This window comes from Mercenaria mercenaria, chromosome 3, assembly GCF_021730395.1.
Source record: "Mercenaria mercenaria strain notata chromosome 3, MADL_Memer_1, whole genome shotgun sequence".
Lineage (NCBI taxonomy): Eukaryota > Metazoa > Mollusca > Bivalvia > Venerida > Veneridae > Mercenaria > Mercenaria mercenaria.
Window position 1 is genome coordinate 64,933,679 of NC_069363.1, and position 22,376 is coordinate 64,956,054.

The 22,376-nt window shown below is 34.3% G+C and overlaps 1 protein-coding gene across 1 annotated transcript in view; it reads right to left on the reverse strand.

Annotated features, from left to right (window-relative positions):
• The window catches only part of LOC128555922 (uncharacterized), a 106,457-nt gene that overhangs the window by 37,592 nt on the left and 46,489 nt on the right, over positions 1 to 22,376 (reverse strand). Inside the window, exon 13 of the mRNA XM_053539742.1 lies at positions 20,141 to 20,290. Within this exon, the coding sequence (XP_053395717.1) occupies positions 20,141 to 20,290 (150 nt within the window). The remainder of the gene's footprint in view (positions 1 to 20,140; positions 20,291 to 22,376) is intronic.

The window sequence follows — 22,376 nt, forward strand, 5'->3', positions numbered from 1 at the left end:
GAGAAGTGGCCGAGTGAGTGCATGAGTGTGCGGCTGTTGAGTTAGTGACCGAGTAAGTACATAGTAAATGTACAGATGTTGAGTGAGTACATGAATGTATAAATGCTGAGTAACTGGCTAAGTGAGTACATGAATGTACGGCTGCTGAGTAAGTGACCGAATGAATGCATGAATGTATCGTGTTGAGTAAGTGACCTTGTAAGTGCATAACACATGTACAGATGTTGAGTGAGTGCATGAGTGTACAAATGTTGAGTAACTGACCAAGTGAGTGCTTGAAATTACCTATGTTGAGTAAGTGAATGAGTGAGTTTATGAGTATACAGATGCTGAGTAAGTGATGAAGTGAGTACATAATACATGTATGGGTGTTAAGTAAGCGACTGTGTGATTACATGAATGTACGTATGTTAAGTAAGTGACCGAGTAAGTACATATGAGCCGTGCCATGAGAAATCCAACATAGTGACTTTTCAACTAGCATGGATCCAGACCAGCATGCGCATCCCCGCAGTCTGGTCAGGTTCCACACTGTTTGCTTTCAAAGCCTATTGGAATTAGAGTAACTGTTAGCGAACAACATGGATCCTGACCAGACTGCAGGGATGCGCAGGCTGGTCTGGATCCATGCTGGTCGCAAACCAACTATGTTGGTTTTCTCATGACACGGCTCATATATATACTCTGTTTACCTCTCATTTTAAAATACAATTCACACTTACAATTTATAGGAACATAAAATCATATGCAAAACCATTCTATTAGAAAATTATAGGAGATTGAAACAGCTACAATATATACCACACACTATTAACTTACTACTATATATTAAGATATATATTTAAAAAATTGTATGTAAAAACATGTAACATGTTGATGGTGGCAACAGTTTAATTGCCATTGTTTTCAAAATACGGGTAATAATTTTCGAGTGATAGATCAGGGTAATGTTTCAAAAACGGGGGAAATGAAACTACTTAGGATATATTTCCGACTCTCGTCTCAATGGATCACCTGCATTCTTAGCTCAATAGGGAAAACACGAGTTGCAGGGTCATAAGTTCAATCCTCAGGCGCGACATATGTTCTCCGTGATGAAAAAAAAAACAAAAAACATTGTGTCTCATTCATCCTCCACCTCTAATTCATGTGGGGAAGTTGACAGTTTAATACTTACGGAGAACAGATTTGTACTGATACATAATCTAAAAATACTGGTTAGGTTAACTGTCCACCGTTACAAATCTGAAATACTGTTAAAAAACAGTGTTAAAATCCAAAACAACAACGTCTCAATGGGATAGCACTGTATTGAAAATTGCATAATTATTATTATCTTGGTCAGGCATCTGGCTTTCCAGCTTCTTTTTCGAAAACACAGGTCGCTCAAGTTTTTCTCATAAATATTGTCAATCTTTCACAAAACGGAACCGTTCTGTTTTCTAGTAAATGTATATATATTCTTTTTTGTTTTAGTGATAATAAAGAGTTTTTTTTTTTTAAACTAATTAATCAAGGAGTGATATGATATGAATATCATTTAGAAGCTACAGTACGGTCCATTAATTTTTAGTTAAAGCTTATTAAAAGAAGAGTCTCATTTTTACTCTTGCGTTATTAGCTCGACTATTTGAAGAATAGTCTAGTTATTCTACTCACCCTGGCGTCGGCGTCGGCGTCACACCTTAGTTAAGTTTTTGCATGCAAGTACTAGAGATAGTACCTAAGTTTTTCAAATCATAGGTTTGAGGTTAAAAAGCTTTGAAATGAAGACAAATGTCCATATATTTCTCAAAAACAGAAATATAGACAATATTTTAACCAGAAGTGCGGAGTTATGAGCATTTAATATATTCATGATAACGAAAATTTTGTGATCAAGGACATGTAACTCTTCTTGAACATGGAGAGCATAAACATCAAAGGGACATAATATAGTCAATATTTTCTAATTGGGTGCATTTGATTTAACATTCAACTTTGATCTGGATTGCTAAATACTGATCCATGATACTGTATGCTAAAAATTTAGAACATCTGGAACAGTCTATTAACAGAAAAACTATGCTTAAGCAGAATCTAAATAGTTAAGCTCTAACTGGGACTCGAACCCAGGACCTCTCACACCTAAGGCAGACACTCTACCACTTCCCTATAACAGCAGTAGCTAATAGCTATGCAGTTTAATTGCTGGATTACATTGCGTCAACTGGAACAATAATAGGTGAACTCCGGATTATCGGCGTATTCGCTTTGTTACCTAACGGCATTTTTTGTGTAAAGAAAAAATATAATCTAATGCTGCCAACGTCATAATTGGTCAAATCTGCCCAAATTTCTCTGACGTGTTGTTCAGAGTATGAACTTACTAACTGGCAGTACCAGTGAAATATTACTTACACTGAATATTTTATATTTGCCCTTTTTGCAGCTGCCGAACGGCAAAGACGATAAGATTTGTCCAAATATAAGTAATTATTTTACCAGTTTTGAGAGAATTTCAATTAATGGGAAATTACAGTTACAAACTAAATACCTTTCTGCAACACATGGAGTCAATAGCATTCACTGTCAATCAGTATTATGACTAAGATCGACTGTCATTCATTCATTTCAAAGTTTCATAGACAGAGTCCGTTGTTTACATTTTTATCGTAACCGGTGCACTTGTAAAAATCACTTTAGTTTGAAAAATCAAAGTATGTGAAGAGCTATGGTACGGTCTCTACAAGTACATACAGCTATCATTTAAAGGCATATAGCTTTGGAACTTTTTTATTCTTTTTCTAGGTCAATTACCAACCTCACTGGGTCAAGTTCCATAACTCTAACATGTATTTTGAGCAAATTATGCCCCCTTTTGGACTTAGAAAATTCTGGTTAAAGTTTTACATGCAAGTCTCCAAAACTAATGCAGATACTGAATTGAAACTTCACATGTGTCTTCGGGGTTATAAAACTAGTTGATAGCACCAAGTCCCACAACTCTGACCTTCATTTTGGCCAAATTATGCCCCCTTTTGGACTTAGAAAATTCTGGTTAAAGTTTTGCGTGCAAGTAAATACAGCTATTTCTAAAAGGCATATAGATTTGAAACTTTTTTCTTTTTCTAGATCATATACCTACTTCACTGGGTCAAGTCCCATAACTCTGACATGTATTTTGGGCAAATTATGCCCCCTTTTGGACTTAGAAAATTCTGGTTACAGTTTTACATGCAAGTTACTATCTCCAAAACTAATGCAGATATTGAAATGAAACTTCACGTGTGTCTTCGGGGTTATAAAACTAGTTGATAGCACCAAGTCCCATAACTCTGACCTTTATTTTGGCCAAATTATGCCCCCTTTTGGACTTAGAAAATTCTGGTTAAAGTTTTGTGTGCAAGTACATACAACTATTACTAAAAGGCATATAGATTTGAAACTTATTTTTTCTTTTTCTAGATCAATTACCTACCTCACTGGGTCAAGTCCCATAACTCTGACATATATTTTGGCCAAATTATGCCCCCTTTTGGACTTAGAAAATCCTGGTTAAAGTTTTGTGTGCAAATACATACAGCTATTACCAAAAGGCATATTGCTTTGAAACTTACTAATTCTTTTTCTAGGTCAATTACCAACCTCACTGGGTCAAGTTCCATAACTTTAACATGTATTTTGAGCAAAATATGCCCCCTTTTGGACTTAGAAAATTCTAGTTCAAGTTTTACATGCAAGTAACTATCTCCAAAACTACTACAGATATGAAATTGAAACTTCACATGTGTCTTTGGGGTTATGAAACTAGTTGATAGCACCAAGTCCCATAACTCTGACTGTATTTTGGGCAAATTATGCCCCCTTTTGGACTTAGAAAATCCTGGTTAAAGTTCTGTGTGCAAATACATACAGCTATTACCAAAAGGCATATAGCTTTGAACTTATTCATACTTTTTCTAGGTCAATTACCAACCTCACTGGGTCAAGTTCCATAACTCTAACATGTATTTTGAACAAATTATGCCCCCTTTTGGACTTAGAAAATTCTGGTTAAAGTTTTACATGCAAGTTACTATCCCCAAAACTAATGCAGATATTGAATTGAAACTTAACATGTTTCTTCAGGGTTATAAAACTAGTTGATAGCATCAAGTCTCATAACTCTGATACGTATTTTGGTCAAATTATGTCCCCTTTCGAACTTAAAACTCTTTTGATATTTAACATTTTGGGTAATAATTTCCTCCATCTGTGACAATATTTCGAATAGTCGAGCTTTGCTGTCTTACGGACAGCTCTTGTTTTCTTATAGAACTGATACTAGACCAGTCACTACACACTGATAATAAACATATTTTTGTCGAATTCAATTTCACAGAGACAAAAACCAGTCTATTTTAGATATTTTCACAGAGAACTGATTGTAATATTATCAGACAATGATATTAGACATTGGATCTAGACTGGCTCAGTTCAATATAATCATTCATAAAAATGTAAAAGGATATATCATAGACTAGGAGCTAGTCTATACTGACATAATGTTTGTTATATGTTCTAAAAATAACCTGAATTTCATTGGCCGAAACCGGTCATCATCTTTCAAAATATATTTCATGTTTACTGGTTAGTGGATTTTCCCAATTAAACATTACTTTTTAATAATAGAATGGAAGTTGAACTGACATGTAGCTCTAGTTACAATATGAACAATGGGAAATCAAGCTACAAGTGTTACTCGGCTATCGCCTCGGTCAATATTGCCATCTTCCGGTGAATATCACATCATATCCAATGGCTCAAGAGTCAATAATTGTATAATATATGACATAAAACAGTTGTTCTTTTATTGACTATACGTATTCTAGATTTATTTGTAACAAAAGTACCCTTGAACATACATTTTTGTATTGTTTTAGAGCGCATAGATGTTAGCATGCATTTTCTCTACAGTCCATGAACAGGCTCAATCAAACCAAGGCCTGCAACATTTTCGTTTTTGTTGTGTTGAGGGACCTGTGGAGTTTCCACTTGTAATAAGCAAAGCTTGTTGTTTATCTCTATTTAATTCCGGATATATAGTGGAAGTTGATTCCTGTTAGGAAATATCTGTTTACCACAGCTTTAAAAAATATAACTTAATATATCTTCCATAAAATTTCTATAAAAATTATCAAAATGAATTCATGATCAAAAGATCAACTTACAAAAAAATCATTTTGCCTACACTATCATGTTTATAGATATTTATAAGTGAAAAATATAAAACATCTCAATATTTACCTTCTTTCTGCGTGTGACCTAGGTTAATTCAGTATACATTTTCCATTACCATTGATGAATAATGATTATTGATTACAGTCTTACAGATCTGATACAAATATTGTACATATTTAGACATAATTTCATATTACAATTATAACACTAAAATTTGTATATCTCAAACTCTATTAGGCTTGCTACTGATTTGATATTTTGCACAATAATCTTAATAAGTCCTAACCCCGCTTAGACTTTTCACTGCATTTTTTAAAAAAGAAAACTTTTTTTTCTCTTCTGAAAATGAAACATAAGCGTGCATTAGTGCGTAGGCCCAGCTATGTGCCTTTTTGTAACCGTTATTTCTAAAAGAGAGAGAATAAATGACATTAATCTTACAAAAAAGTGCTGTTTAGTTTCTTACCCCTGGTATCATACCGCAGTTAAGACCCAGACCCTGTTGCCTGTTCACAGGTTCTTTGAAATAATGTAAATTTTTAATTCAGAAAGTACAAGACTATCGATGATAAAGTTCTTAAAAATTGCATCTTTCGCCTGTTTCTTACAAATGTGTGAATAAAAATGAACAGTATAAAAAAATAGCATTTGCATTTGTAATGTCATTTTGATTATTGATTGGTCTAAGTGTTGGTGGGTGTTTTAGATTTTGCTTTAACACACTCATTAAAACTGCAGTCCAGAACAAAAGCTGTTTTGATGAAAACGAAAAAAAAAGATTAACAACCAAACTTGCTTAGAAGGAAATGGCAGTGTACAAGAAGTAATTTGGGTAAATAGATTGTCCCTTTGGGACATGGGTGATTAAAGGTTTACATCACATCAGTTAGGTGTGATCTCTAATGGGCAGTTAACCATAGTTCTAAATGGCCATTTTATCAACGCTAAATGTTTATACAAGAATTCTTAACGGATTCCTGGCAATTTCATACTAGGATGACATTACAACTTTCAATTTTCCAAGACCTGGATTGAATCAGATTTTCAAATTTTATTGCTGCAACATCAGTTTAACTTCTATATTAATGTATACTGTAAAAACACTAAAATGTATATCATGTATTTAAAAATGCAATTTTGATTTAATAATATTTTGTTTATAGGTTATACAGTAATTCGGTCAAAAATGTGCTTCCGTGGTGTATTGAAAGAAGTAGATTCTATTTTTTTTTCTATTTTTCGCGCATTTGCGCGTAAATCGGGGGCTAAATGGGGATATCTATTTCACTCGTGGAATGAATTGTACATAAAATAGGACACTTTTCATGCTAATATTTGCATGTTTTTGAGTTGTTTACTTGAAAAAGAAAGTAGGGTGTTTATTCTGCAGAGCGCTTTCTGAAATGAGGGTACCTGACTTCAGTTTACTTGCATTTCACTGCATTCTATTCAACACCCCTTTTTCTTTTCGTTTTCATGAAGCAAATGTATGGATATCTTGTGGAAAATAGGTCTACGACGGAGTGAAAATCTAGAAACTGTAACAATATTGTTCTGAAGTAGCTGAATTTTATATGAAACAAAGAACAATTTCTTTTATTGGTATATAGCCTATACTGATAATTGGATTAGGCCAGGATTATTGTAACCAACATCAGTAAACAGTCCGCTCCACACAGAATCGAGTACAGTTACGTACAATTACGAAAAATATGTAAAAAAATAACAGTTCATTCAGGTTATTGAACAAAACTATACATACATACATATGTAGCTACACACATACATGCATACATACATACGAGATACATACATACATACATACAAACACACACAACAAAGAACACCATGACTAAAATTGTGTACATTGACAGTGTAAATCCAGTTTTTTGTCAGTGTTTTACTATTGTATTCCCAGTGTATTTTCATGGGTTTTTTTTCCAGCTGACTGCCAGCTTGTTATTCTGTTATAACCAGTTATCACAGTGTGTATTGAGTTTATTATCAGTGTAATACCAGATCTGGTAATATCATACAATAATCTGGCATTAAACTGACAACTAACTAAAAACACACTAATAACCAAAACACTTTTCTAACATGGCTCGATTTGATTTCCAGTTAAACAAAGACGGAAATCAAGCTTGGTATATTCTGTGACAAACAACGGTTGACGCGCGGACTGGTAAGAGAGCATTATGACGTCAGTTATGACGTGATATTGCCACATGACGTCTGTTATATTACTCCTAAGGTAAATGAAGTCCAGCATTACATTTATTAAATTATGACAATGAGCATGTCGGAATGAAAACAATCAATGCCTTCTTGTGATTTATCATCTAATTTACAACGGTTCATCGTTCAGATGCTTCAGTATGTAACCACTCATGCTAACGCCCTCGTTCAATCTCTACGCATCTGAACTTTGAACTAAACGATAAACCACTCGAATGCCTTGACTATTAAATTAAATTTTGTTAATTCTAACATGAGTCGATTTGATTATTGGACCCCTAATAGTAATGTTTAAAAAATGGCAATTGTTTGGTATATTCTTAAAGTTGCCCATGTTTCGCATTGTGTTGCAAATTTTAAAAAACTTTTACTGTGTCAGTTTTTGAAATTTGTATAATTTATGGTATTTCCTCAAGCTCAAATAGAGACAATTTTCAATGTGATGACCACTATCTAAAACGTTTGCAGATAATTCATTACAGCATTAATTTTGCTAAAAGAAACATCAAACTATTGTTAAACAATTATAAAACACAAAATAAAACTGTAAATATCATTTTTTCTAGGGTGCCTCAAGTAAACAGATTTAATGACACAGAATTCTAACTCCACCATTGAAAAATTAAGGTCGAATCCTGTGGGTCTGTTTTGAATTTTGCTCCCTTCATTCAAAACTAACCCTGGGGCAGAAGTAAAACCTACCTGCATTTCTTCCACAATATGTATTCTAAAGAATGAAGGCAAAATAGAGAACATTTACCGCATGTAACTCAGTAATTTTAATGATGTCTAACTCTACCCTGGAGGCCTCCTGATTCAGAGGTAAATTCACTTTGAACAGCAAGAAATCGCTTATAAAATGAAAATTTTCCACTTTTGTACAATACAACAATAATAAGTCTTGAAAGAAGTAATACCTTACTAGAAAAAAGGAAAATATGGAGAAAATAAATTGGTCTCTGAGTGGGGTTTGAAACTACACCCACCTGAAAATTGCAGTCAAAGTAGGTTTATGGTAGGAAATGAATACTCTTCAAAAAGGAGGTACTCTATTACGGGTCCAATACGAAATTGATAGTTTATTACCATGGTAGTTCATGGTTTACCATGGTAGTTCATGGTAATGGGGTAGTGGTTAGCCCTGATTGACCATGTGCGGTAATTGGCACCGCAGTAATAGAACATGGTATCAGACCATGGTCACAAACCGTGGTCGACCATGGTAATCGAAGGTTTGTGTGCCATGGTAGTTCATGGTCATGGGACCATGGCTGTGGTAATTGGCACCACGGTTATAGAACATGGTATCAGACCATGGTCGACCATGGTTATGGACCACAGACAACCATTGTTGACCAAGGTCCACGACCATGGTCGACCGTGGTGATTATTGACTATCAAAAGTTGTATAAATATGAATTTGAAAGGGTTATGAAAATACATGACAATTGCAGTCTATTCTATATCTATTTTTGCAAGTCAGTCATTTATATGTTATGAAAGAGCTGACAACAAATTATAATCAGATTATGAAAGTTTACCTTTGAATCTGTCTATAAATGCAGGAAAAACTATTCTATAGTTAGGAAAACCTTTGGAGCCAAAATGCAGTCAGGCGTCTTTGGTGCATTGTAAAACTTGCCAAGTGTGAAAATCACTAACATGACCATGGTAGTCAATGGTCAACCATGGTTGAAAAAAATGAAGAAAAATATGACCATGGTAGACCATGGTCAAACTACTGATCGACTTTTCTGACCATGGTCAACCATGGCCAATCTTATCTCACCATGGTTGACCATGGATGACCGTGGTCCTGACCATGTTTAACCATGGTATTTGATAGTTGACCACGTTAGTTCATGGTCAACCATCAAGAAACGTGGTGACCATGGTCAGCCATGGTCAACATTTCGTCTGGAAAGCTCTGTATATTCTGCGATAAACAACGGTTGGCACGCGGACCGGTAAGAGCAAAAGCATTATGAAGTCAATTATGACGTCATATTGATGCATGACGTCCGGTTCATTACTCCTCGGGTAAATGAAGTCTAGCATAATGTTTATTAAAATATTTCACTGAGCATGTCAGAATGAAAACAGTCAAGGCCTCGTTGTGATTTATCATCTAATTAACCACTGGTCGTCATTCAGATGCTTCGGTATCTAACCACTCGGGCTAACGCCCTCATGGTTCAATTCCTATACATCTGAACTCTGAGCCGTAATAAATTACACGATAAATCACTCAAAGGCCTCGATTATTTGTTAATTAAATCACGAATGAAGGAAATATTTTGAATTTAAGTACACTTTAATTATTAAAACTGAAACTGAATAATTTGATTAAACGCCTATTTTTATACAACGATATATTCAATGGCGTTGTACATAATAATTATTATTATAACAATATTAATAATGTCAATAATAACAATAACAGCCTTATTGAAACAAATAGTCATGACCGCACCCCTTCCCTTGAGGTCATTTTACCCCTATTGCGAATATCATCACATGCTACGCCCAGACGAGCTGCATATAGAGGATCACATCCCCAGGTTAATGGTGCCATCATATACTTAAGAAATTCTACACTACCCATAGAGCCTTACCAACGTGCGTTTAATTGAACAAACCTTGGAAATATAAATGTTGAAATGTAAAACCTTTTACAAAAATCTAAGGACTTATAATCACCTCGCATAATAAACAGTTATCAAAAATTTAAAACAATGCCGCGGAATCTCTGAAATACAGGGTCTTAAGATTTTTTTAATGTGTCAAGTGATTTATATTTGCGTAGTTCTAAGGGCATTTCATTCCAAAGTTTTGGACCAAAAGTACAGAAACTTCTATCATTGAATGTTTTGCACTTGTATGGAAAACATAATGACATTCAGAATTTTCAGACGACCTCAAACCTTGTCTGCTAGGAATATACGCAAACCTTGTCTACTAGAATATATTAACAATTTAAGACACATATGAAAATAGACAGACTGCAAAACTGGCATTTAACTGAGGAAAGTATGGTAATACACTGACAACACGGAACAGCTGATAATAAACGACCAATACAGTAAATTTTATCAATGTATTTCCAGAGTGATGTCAGATATATCTGGCAATAATTGAACAATTCTGGTACTAATCTAAATGTCATAGGTTAATAACTGACAATACAATGGAAATAACCAAGGTATTGTCAGTTTGTTACCCTGTTTTTCTGCCTCCACTCCCCCAATGAGTGATGAGGGCATATAGATTTGGTCTTATCTGTGCGTTTGTCCGTCCGTCCGAAGTTCGTGACGCGCCTAGCTCGAAAAGTATTTGATATAAATTAATGAAAGATTGCATGAGTCTTTATCATGATATGAATTTGCTTATCTCCTACTTTACGTCTGGCTCCGACCCCTATTTCCAGAGTTATGGCCCCTAAAATAGTAAAACATGAAAATTTTCCACCATGTGACGCGCCTAGCTCAAAAACTGTTTGATATAGATTCATGAAACCTTGCATGAGTCTTAATCATGATATGAACTTACGCATCTTCTATTTTTCATTTGGGTCCGCCCCCTATTTTCACAGTACTGGCCCCTGAAATAGTCAAAAATGCACATTTTCACCTTGTGACAGCTCAAAAAGTATTTGATATAGATTCATGAAACCTTGCAGGAGTCTTAATCATGATATGAACTTGCGCACCTCTTATTTTTCAGTTGGGTCTGCCCCCAATTTTTAGAGTTATGGCCCCTGAAATAGTCAAAAATGTACATTTTCACCTTGTGATGCACCTAGCTCAAAAGTATTTAATATAAATGGTTGAATACTTGCATAAGTCTTTATCTTGATAAAGATATGCACACCACTAATTTTTTGGCTGGTTCCATCCCCTATTTTTAAAGTTATGGCCCTGAAATAGTAAAAAAATGCATTTTTTCACCTAATTATGTGCCTAGCTCAAAAAGTATTACATGTAAATTCAGGAAACCTTGCTGGAGTTTTTAACGTGATGTGACCTTGTACACTTGGCATTCTTCTTGAGAATCTTAGCTCTTATTACAGAGTTATGGCCCTTGAAATAGCCAAAATAGTGGATTTTTTGTTTGTGATGCTCATAGCTCAAAAAGTATAGGGCCTAGAATAATGAATCCTTTTCATAAAATGTTTGTTGAGGCTATACCCCATTAAGACTGCAAACACTTGAATTATTGCCCCTTGTTTGTGACAAATGTACAAGTGGGGGACACACCCTGTGTCCTACAGACACATTCTAGTCTAAGAAAAAAAATGACAAAAAGTCATTTTGAGAAACAATTTGATTTTTGGTCATGTGTTAATTTGCATTTAGCCTATTCTGAAGAGTTATAACGTTATTTTAAACTGGCAAGGTGTGCTTGGTGTGTTTTAGGGGGAAGACTTTGGTACTAAAAATATGTGGGATTTATTCGGATAGAGGAAACACTACCGTTTTTATGCCGTTGCTCGCTCACTGTGCGTAAACAGTTTGAAACTTGGCTTTGAAGTAAGACTTTTCTGAAAGAGTATTCACTTGCCCAAAAGACGGCCAACCATTTGTAAAAAATAAGTCTTTTGAAAAAAAAATACAGACCTGGAAGCAATGCACATGTCAAAATGTTCATATCTACCTTTCTCATTGCTCATTGTCACGGGGAAAATTTCAAAATGACTTTTTGGCATTTCTTTCCTTAGAAAAACATAACAATTGGTAAATATGTAAGTGTATATGGCTCATGGACCCATACTGTATGTACCCTAGGTAAGCTACTACCACCTGTGCTAAAAGGCACTAAACCAAAATCTGCACACCAACACATCGCGTCATAGACGACTGACTGAAAATTTTTGCTTCACATCTAATTACACCAAAATAAAATCAAAAGATATGGAATCACAGAGTTAAAGCAAAATCAAGTGTTCTGAACCTATTAGTCGCCCCTCACGTTTAAAATCATCTCAGTTTTTACAATAATATTATTAGAACCATGCAGTTCTGTTCAGTTAGTGTTTTTCTACACTATTCCTTATAACAAATTGCAAGATGAATTTTCAGATATGATAAATTTTCTTTTTCTGAAACTCTGTAAAGAAGATGGATAGATATTATTGCATGTATTCTGCTTTTTGAAAAATATAGAATAGCCAGAATATAAAAACATTTCTGTATATTACAGTACCACAAATGTTTGCATATCACTAATACTGTATCTGTCATGTTAAAACAGATCGTAAATACACATTGAAAGAAGGTGTTGCAGATTCTTTCTATGAAATAACAAAAGCATATAAGAAATGACTGCTAAACATGGCATTTAAATGTAAATGTAGCTCTACAAACACTCTTAGTTTATATATTTAGCCAAGTTAGATTCGTTTGAACTATTTCAGGGCATGTTCTAATCTCTGGCCTGGCCTGGCCTGGCCTGGCCTGGCCTGGCCCGATAAGCCAAATTTTCGAGTGGGCCGGGCCAGGCCAGGCCAGGCTAGATTTTATTGTACATATAGAAATGAATGGCATAAAATCTAAATATACAATTACAGTAGCAGGCAGTATTAACCTGTATTGTTTACTTGCTGCAGGTCAAACAGAATGAGAAACCAGTCCTCTGGAGAATCATTAATTAGCCAGCGGTCATTATTTGAAATAGGGATTTGCACTGAAGAAAATGGTGTACCTAAATGATAACAACCAGGTTTTTTCTGTAATCAAATTATTTAAAGTCAACTTTAACACTTAGTTTTAAAACTAATGGATAATTTCATTAATAAGTTTACCTGCTGCAATATAGCTGAATATTTACATGCAGTGAATACATCTCTTTGGGAATTGTAATTACAGGTTGTGTCCCTACTATCCTTAGCTGACCTCTTTAACTGTTCAGTTGAACTTTTAATGTGTGTTTGGTTTAATCAAGCTGATGTTCAATTTATGGATGAATAATAAAAATAATATTCACTATGGGGCCTCTTACAAGTGATTGGGGGGGGGGGGGGGTGTTGACATTTTAGATTATTTGATAGTTTTCTAACACAAAAATTAATTAGCATCTAAGTTTTCTTTTCACTTCCTGTGATAAAGTCAAGAGAGCTATTACAGAGCTGAAACCCTCCCCCACCCCACTACTGGCGCCGGCATTTGTCTATTCATCTGTCTATCCAGAAGGAAGTAATGGTTTTCACTTAGCCTTTAACTCCCTCCCATCTTTGTTGCAGTTCTTAAAGTTTTTTTTAGATGAGTCCTGTTTTATATTTATACTTTGACAGCTTTTACTTTTACTTAGCGGTGTTTCTCAGTATTGTTTCTTACTCATCAAGACTTCATCCACAACACATCCCCAATAACTGCCATTCAGAGTCTTTTCATCTTTGTGGACCATCTTCATTGCCAATGGAGAACTAGTGGTTAATATGTTAAGCAACCTAATCTTTATTCTTGATTAACATACGCATGTAAATCATTTTAAGTATGTAATATGTTGTTATGTTATATATTACAAAAATATTTATCGTCGTGTTTATGTTATTTCTAATTGATATATTTAAACGCTAAAAGATGCTGTTGAGCCTGTTTCATAAAACTTTGTAGGATTTTGTTTTCACATACTTAGAACAATATAAAAGCAGTCTTACAAAAAATATTTAGTATGTATATAACCTAGACAACAAAATTTATTTATCACTTCCCCACATCATATTATCACAGATCCCGGAACGGGGATAACAGTTGTTATCCGTAAGTATTGTCAGGTTGCACTAATTAATCTTCGCCAATATTTTCGAGCGTTTTCTTTATTTTCCACCATATTTGTAACCTGAAAATATCTAAATTTGCCAAAATAACCTTTAAAGTTCACCAATGGCACAATGGCGTAGTGATAAGTTTTCCGACTTGCACGCACGTTACCGTGGGTTCGATTTCAATTCAGACTGTTTTCATTAATCGATATAATGTCAAATTTTTATCGATACTGTTTTTATTCTTATAACATTTTGTCAGATATATCTAACACTCTTGGTATTAAATTGTACCTACAAGAATGTCAAAAACTTGTGTATTTCTTTCAATAAATGAACAATAAATCACGATAAGTGTGACAGTTTTCCTGCATTCTAAGTTTACAGATGAAATAAAAAATATGAAAATGGTCAAACAGGTGTCTCGAACTCACATCCCTGAGATTGGTAGCTGAACTTTTTGTCATCACAACTATAACCTGCATATACGACCTGGTGATAAAGAAATGTTTATGTTTTATTTGGTTTTCAACATTTATATTTTTATTTAAGTTTTGGCACTGAAAATTTATTTATGGAAGCATACGGAATATTCTTGAGTGACAATTTAAAAGTTTCGGACAATACTGAATAACCCTCAATAGATAAAAAAATTACATGCAGATAGGTTTAATATTCAATTGGGGTAAAACCAAGACACCAGTCAAGAGTGAATTGAGGTGGAGATCCCCTGATAATAGTTTTAACATTGAATCCAGGCATCACCTTTAAATTAGTCTTAATAGTTTTGTAAGCTACAGGCTTATTCCCAGGTGTATAATTTTGCTGAGTAGGAATTCAAATTGTATTTATATAATGTCTGAAATATCCAAACACATTCTTCAATTAACAAATTCAAAAGTCAGATTTTAAAGATGCTGTAGAAATCACTTTCACTTTTAACAAAATTGAAATCTATGGCCTGGCCTGGCCTGGCCTGGCCCGGCCCAGTCGAAAACTGAGCTCATCGGGCCAGGCCAGGCCAGGCCAGGCCGGGCCAGGCCAGGCCAGAGATTAGAACATGCCCTATTTCAGTGAGTAAAGTCAACTATTTCATAAGTGAAGGATATCTTTAAAACTAGCTCTAAAATATGGTAGAAACCCTTCATACGTAACACAAATGTATATTATATCAAGTTAGTCATATAATCTTCGATCTTGCACTACCAGTAGGTAGAGAGCAGAGCTATGATACAAGGGGATGCATTTTTGGTTTGACTTCATTCTACACTGTTGATTGATTTTGGGAAGTTGTCAGTTACTTGTGGGGAGCAAAATTTAATAAGCAGTCATACACATTCCAGGAACACTGGTGACTCTGATAAAATGATAATCATAAGAAAACAAAAGCTTAGTCATCAAACACACAAAGCAAATTGTACACTAAAATTCTGTTATGAAAAAGGTGAATTTATACTTTTCTACACAAATGTACAATATTTATTTAAATGAATGTTTCTTTTACTTCTTTTGAATGTTTTCTTTAAATTTTCGTTTTTTAAGTGGGCTAGAACTGATGACCATTTTACAAAACCCTACATATGAAAGAAAGATATCCTGCAATCTAATCCCATGAGTCCTCCATCTTGAAATGAAATTAGCAAATAATTGTAATGTACAACCGCATAGAGACTATTGGCTTAGTAATAAATCAGGATGTCAAAACAATTCTAGTTAAATGGACTTTGCTGGCTGTTCTATAATTATTTTTATAGTTTTGGCCATACCAAATTGATTAATAGTTCTTCGGAAAATTTTCAAAAAAAATAGGAGCGGGCGAGCGAAATTTTTATTTTATTTTTTTTTTCTCAATTTTGATTTTTTCAGAGGCGGGTAGATTTTACATGGAGCGAGCGGGCTTTTTTTAATTTTTTTTTCCCAGCTTGAACCCTTGAGGAGGCGGTTATGATTATATATAAATTTAACATTTCTTTAGAAATAACACAGAAATCAAATATTTACAGTGTGGGTAACACAGTATATAGCTTTTCTATATGTTTTAAAGACTACATGAATGATTTTGCAAATAAATTCTTGCCAGAACTCACTGAATCACTTTTTTTTTATTTTGTAATTTAAATTACTAAGGAATGAGTGTCTTATTTTTAATTTTGATTTTTTTCTACATTAATCTGAAGACGTGCCTATTTAATGGCACAGGATGAGGAATATTTAAGACAAAAACAGGCACATGATTGTGTGGAATAACATTTCTTCTGAAACACAGTTAGATGGCTTTGACACATGAACAAATTTGTGCCCCTAGTGGAACTCCAACCCATAGAGGTGACAGGGGAAGTAATAAACCACTTGACCAGTGAGACCTGACAGAATTGGGCATACAGATGCTTAGACATTGCTCGAATCCCTTTGGAATAATTTTTAACAGATCATGATCAGGCTAGCTTAAGCTTTTGTAGTAGAGATTCATTTCAGGCAAAAATAATAACAGACGGACAAAGAACGATCCCAATATGACCACCCTTAAAAGTGTTGTTTGTTGTGCTTTGACTGAACTAGAAATTTAGAGTTAGGGAAGTCTGTTTTTTTTCAGTTTCTTTCGTTCAATCAATTTACAGCCAATTTTAAATATATCCTGGCATCATGTGTACAAACAGGCAAAACTGTGGTTACAAAAGGACAGATTTTGTTAGAAATTATTTTCATATCAACACTACTTATTTGAAAAGCTAAACAATTTTTAAATTGACTAAATGCTTTTTGATAGAATATCTGACTCATGTACTATTTAAAGGAGTTACGTTCAAAAAGATTTGGGTCGAGACAATGTGATAGGTCTGTCAGGATCTTAGAACAAATATTTTTTAAGATAGTAGTTGGCCTCAGCTTTGGGCTCTATATCTAACATGCTGAATTAAACAACTGATAACAAATGGTTTGAAAACTTAACAATATTTCCAAATATTTTAACAGCATCCCCGTGCACGTCTTACAAGTCGGGCTTCGTTCTTTTCACTGTATTGAACAAAAGTAGAATGTGCCTATTTCATTACCTACCGGCACATCGAAGGCCATGTGTGGCACTAGCACAGACACTCCAGATTTAAAACAGATGATGAACAACACCATAATTCCTGACTTTTTTTAGTTTGGATCATCAGCTACATGTATAACGGACGCATGAAATCCGATCAATATCACTTTGACGCATTAAAACAGCGATAAAACCTGTTTTGCCGTTATTATTCCGGACCGCGTAATTGAAAAAAAAAATTTTTTTTCGGAGATTTTTATGTACGTGCGGGCGGGTAATTTTTATTTTTTTTCCTCGGGAATGGAATTATTGATGCGGTAGTTCCGACGAACGACATATCAATTTGGTATGGCCTTTAGGGCATCATTTTATTTATATCTTTATAGATCAATCAACCTTACCACAATCTTCTGTATCTCATACATCTACCTATACAATCAAAAAATAACTTTAAGAAAATATTTTAGGTCAAGTCATCATGTGTTATATATATGTGTTAAAACATTACTACTGAATTTACATTGTATATCTTTTTTAATGTGAAAGTTTTTACAAACAAAACTATTTGTGTTATTTTTCTATCTACCTATTTTTTCAATCTTTTTTTGTGTGTGTGTGTGTTGCTTTTAATATGTTTCAGTAAAATCCAGAACAGTTATTACTATTCTATTTCTAGAACAATTTGATAAAAAAAACTGGTTATAATGCATTGTTTTTCCTTTGCAGTGAAGTAAAACAAATATAATTATGTAATATGTTACATATATTATGATTTATAAATTTTCATTATATTAATATTTTTGTTGATATAAATTTTGATTTTGCTTATCTAACTATTTTTCCTTATAATAACCTTTGTAGTAAATGTTGCTGATATTCAAGTACCTGACTATATATATATAGTATATATATACATTCTTAAATAATACATTAATTTACATACAACAACATGTAACAACAAAGATAGTCATAATGTCAAAGTATCAGAGTGGTGTGTAGAGCAGCTGAGAAAACAGACAGACACATTTTACTTTGATGGGGACCTGGGGACCTCAAATACAGAAACACAGGAACTGTTACTAAAAATAAAATTAAATATAAAGTTCACTCATGTTTAGCCTAAATTGAAGATCTGGGGACTGGGGACCTGGGGACCTCAGTCCAGGAGATACAAAGATACTGGCAGTATTCATGTAAAATATGTATGTATACTACACCATATAATTTAAACAATATTACAATGTTGAACATTGAAATAATTCATAGTGAAAGGAATATATAAATATATTATTTAAGTCCAGATAATTTAAATATCTACATAGTGGTTGGGATGGGGATAAAACATATATAGGGTAAGCTTAAATTTGGTGTAGTCTTACACGAAGTTCTAGCCGAAATTGGGTTTACTACATGCATGTGTGCATATATAAAATTGGGTTTACTACATGTATGTGTGCATATATATGAAATTGGGTTTACTACATGCATGTGTGCATATATATTAAATTGGGTTTACTACATGCTTGTGTGCACATAAGAAATTGGGTTTACTACAAGAAATTGGGTTTACAACATGCTTGTGTGCACACAATGAAATTGGGTTTACTTTTATGCATACACATATGAAACTGGGTTTACTACATGTATGTGTGCATATATGAAATGTTTTTTTTGTTGGATTTAATGCCGCACCGACACATGATAGGTCATATGGCAACTTTCCAGCTTTAAGGGTGGAGGAAGACCCCAGGTGCCCCTCCGTGCATTATTTCATCACAAGCGGGCACCTGGGGTTTACTACATGTATTTGTGCACATATAAGATTGAGTTTACTACATGCATGTGTGCATAATTATGAAACCAGGTTTACTACATGCATGTGTGCACATATGAAATAGCAATCTTCTATTATCTTAAACAATTTATCCAATATATCCCATATATGAAATGGGTTTACTACATGTATTTGTGAACATATGAAATTCAGTTTACTACATGAATGTCTGCACATATGAAATTGGATTTACTACATGCATGTGAGCACATATGAAATTGAGTTTACTACATATATACATGCGCATATGAAAACAGGATTAGTACATGCATGTGTGGACATATGAAATAGCAATCTTTGTATTATCTTAAACAATTTATCCAATATTACCCCCACCCCCTACATACTATTTCAAATGTACAACATGCTGAAATGATTTTACAATATATCTTTGGTATTTTCAATACATCTACACCCATAGACTATTTCATGGGGTACTTTTTTTAATGATTTAACAATATTTCCTTAGCATTTTTAATAGATACACCAATACACTATTTCAAGGGGTATCATTTTTTATGATTTAACAATATTTCATTGGCATTACCCATATACTACAAGACGGAGCATTATTTCTTATGACAACAATATTTCTTTAGTATTTTCAATATATTACACCCATACACTACTTCATGGAGAACTATTTCTTAACAATATTGCTTCGGAAATTTCAATACTATTTCAAGGGATATGAGTATTTATGAATATTCAATATTTCTTTAACAACTTCAATATTACCCTATCTACACACCATATCAGAAAGTATTAGTTTTTATTACTCGGCAATATTTCTTAAAAACTCTAACATTGTCTCATCCATACAATTACTTTTTTTACATAATAAAACCCTTTTTTTTCAGAAGACTTCAACATAACCTAACACTCAATCTTTTTCATGGGCTGTTAGTTCTTATGTCTTTTAAAGAAGATTCTACGGAAAGTTCAGCAATACCTCACAGGCATGCTACTAGTACATCAACTAAATATGTTAAAGAAACTATCTACTGTTTACAAGATCTACAACTAAGAATGATTCAGGGTTACGTCAGTTAAAAGTTTCTATGTATGTTACCTATGACAGTGAATGATCCGTTAGATTTGTTACTGAGAGATTCCATAAGATCCCTGGAAGAAGTACGTTTGTGTTTCAGCTTCAAGTCCATCCTATCAACCTGGCGTTGTAATGTGTCTATAAGTTCTTGAGTTGTTTTGTCATCCCCATCTATAGACATTATAAATTACACAGTCAGTAAGTCCCTATCACCTTGCAAAATGTTCGCTTGAAATTAGACACACATTTTTCTTCTTCCTTCGCTTGAAGAAGTTGAAAAACGAGTGGTAAAATGGAAATCAATGTTAGAAAATAACAAAACATGAGCTGCTTGTTAAACATGTATGCCCCCATGATGGCTTGTACCATTTTCAGTCCCATAATCACTATGACCTTCACCTCTGACTTACTAACACCCAAATAGAGGACATCAACTTTAGAAGCCCAATCATGCTATTGAGTTTGAAGACACTGAGTCAAGTCATTCTCAAGTAACTGAATGAAAACTGCTATCAAGGTTCAGGCCCCTGTGACCTTGACCTTTGACTTACTAATGGGATCGTCTACTTCATGAGCCCAGTCATAGTATCAAGTCTGAAGGTTCTGGGTCACATGGTTCTCGAGTAATTGAGAGATAACCATTTTCAATGTTCCGATCCCTCCCTGTAACCTTGACCTTTGACCTATTGACCCTCAAAACAAACAGGGTCATCTTCTTATAAGCTCAATCTTGCTTTTAAGTTTGAAAGTTCTAGGTCAAGTAGTTCTCAAGTTCTTGAGCAGAAACCATTTTGAAGGTTCAGGACCTTTTGACATTGACCTTCTACTTACTGACACCGAAAAAAAATAGGGATTATCATGCTTTCAAGTTTGAAGATTCTAGGTCAAGCGGTTCTCAAATTACTGAGCAGAAACTGTTTTCAATGTTCAGGCCCTTGTTACCTTGACCTTACTTATGGCATCATCTACTTCATAAGCCCAATCGTACTATCAAATGGTTCTGAAGTTATTGATGGGTAACTGTTTTCAATGTTAGGTCCCTGTGATCTTGACCTTTGTCCTATTGACCCCAAAGCAAAATGGGTCATCTACTTCATAACCGCAGTCCTGCTTTCATGTTTGAAGGTTCTAGGTCAAATGGTTCTCAAGTTATTGAGCAGAACCCATTTTGAAGGTTCAAGCCCCTTTGACCTTGAACTTTAACCCCCAAAACTATAGGGCCATCTACTTGATAAGCCCAATCATGTTATCAAGTTTAAAGGTTCAGGGTCAAGTGGTTCAAGTTATTTGGCAAAACCATTTTCAAGGTTCAGGCTCCTGTGACTTCAACCTGTGACCTATTGACCCCAAAACTACAGAATCATCAACCTGATAAGCCCTATCATGTTACCAAGTTTCAAGGTTTAGGGTTAAGTGGTTCTCAAGTTACTGGACAGAAACTGTTTCCAAGTTTCAGACCCCTGTGACCTTGACCTTTGACCTACTAATCCCAAATACTACAGAGGTTACCTACTATATAAACCCAATTGTGCTACCATGTTTGAAGAGTCTGGGTCAAGTGGTTCTCAATGGGTGGAAACTGTCCACTCTAACAATGGATGGATGGACTGAAAAGCCATGCAAAGCAATATACCCCCATTTCTTTGAAGAGGGGCATAATGATATTGAACACTTTATAGAACACAGAAAACTGAAAAATAGCAGAATATATTATATTTCTAACATTGTTTTCTTTCTGGTAAACTGAGCTGAAGATTCAGAGGCGATGTGATGATGACAGAAACCTGAAGATTTTAAGGTCAAAAATGATGACAGAAACCTGAAGACTTTTATTAGAAGGTCAGAAATGATGACAGAAACCTGAAGATTTCAGAAGGTCAGAAATGAAGACAGAAACCTGAAGACTTTAATTAGAAGGTCAGAAATGAAGACAGAAACCTGAAAACTTTAATTAGAAGGTCAGAAATGATGACAGAAACCTGAAGATTTCAGAAGGTCAGAAATGAAGACAGAAACCTGAAGACTTTAGAAGGTCAGAAATGATGACAGAAACCTGAAGATTTCAGAAGGTCAGAAATGAAGACATAAACCTGAAGACTTTAGAAGGTCAGAAATGAAGACAGAAGCCTGAAGACTTTAGAAGGTCAGAAATGAAGACAGAAACCTGAAGACTTTAATTAGAAGGTTAGAAATGAGGACAGAAATCTGAAGATTTCAGAAGGTCAGAAATGAAGACAGAAACCTGAGACTTTTAATT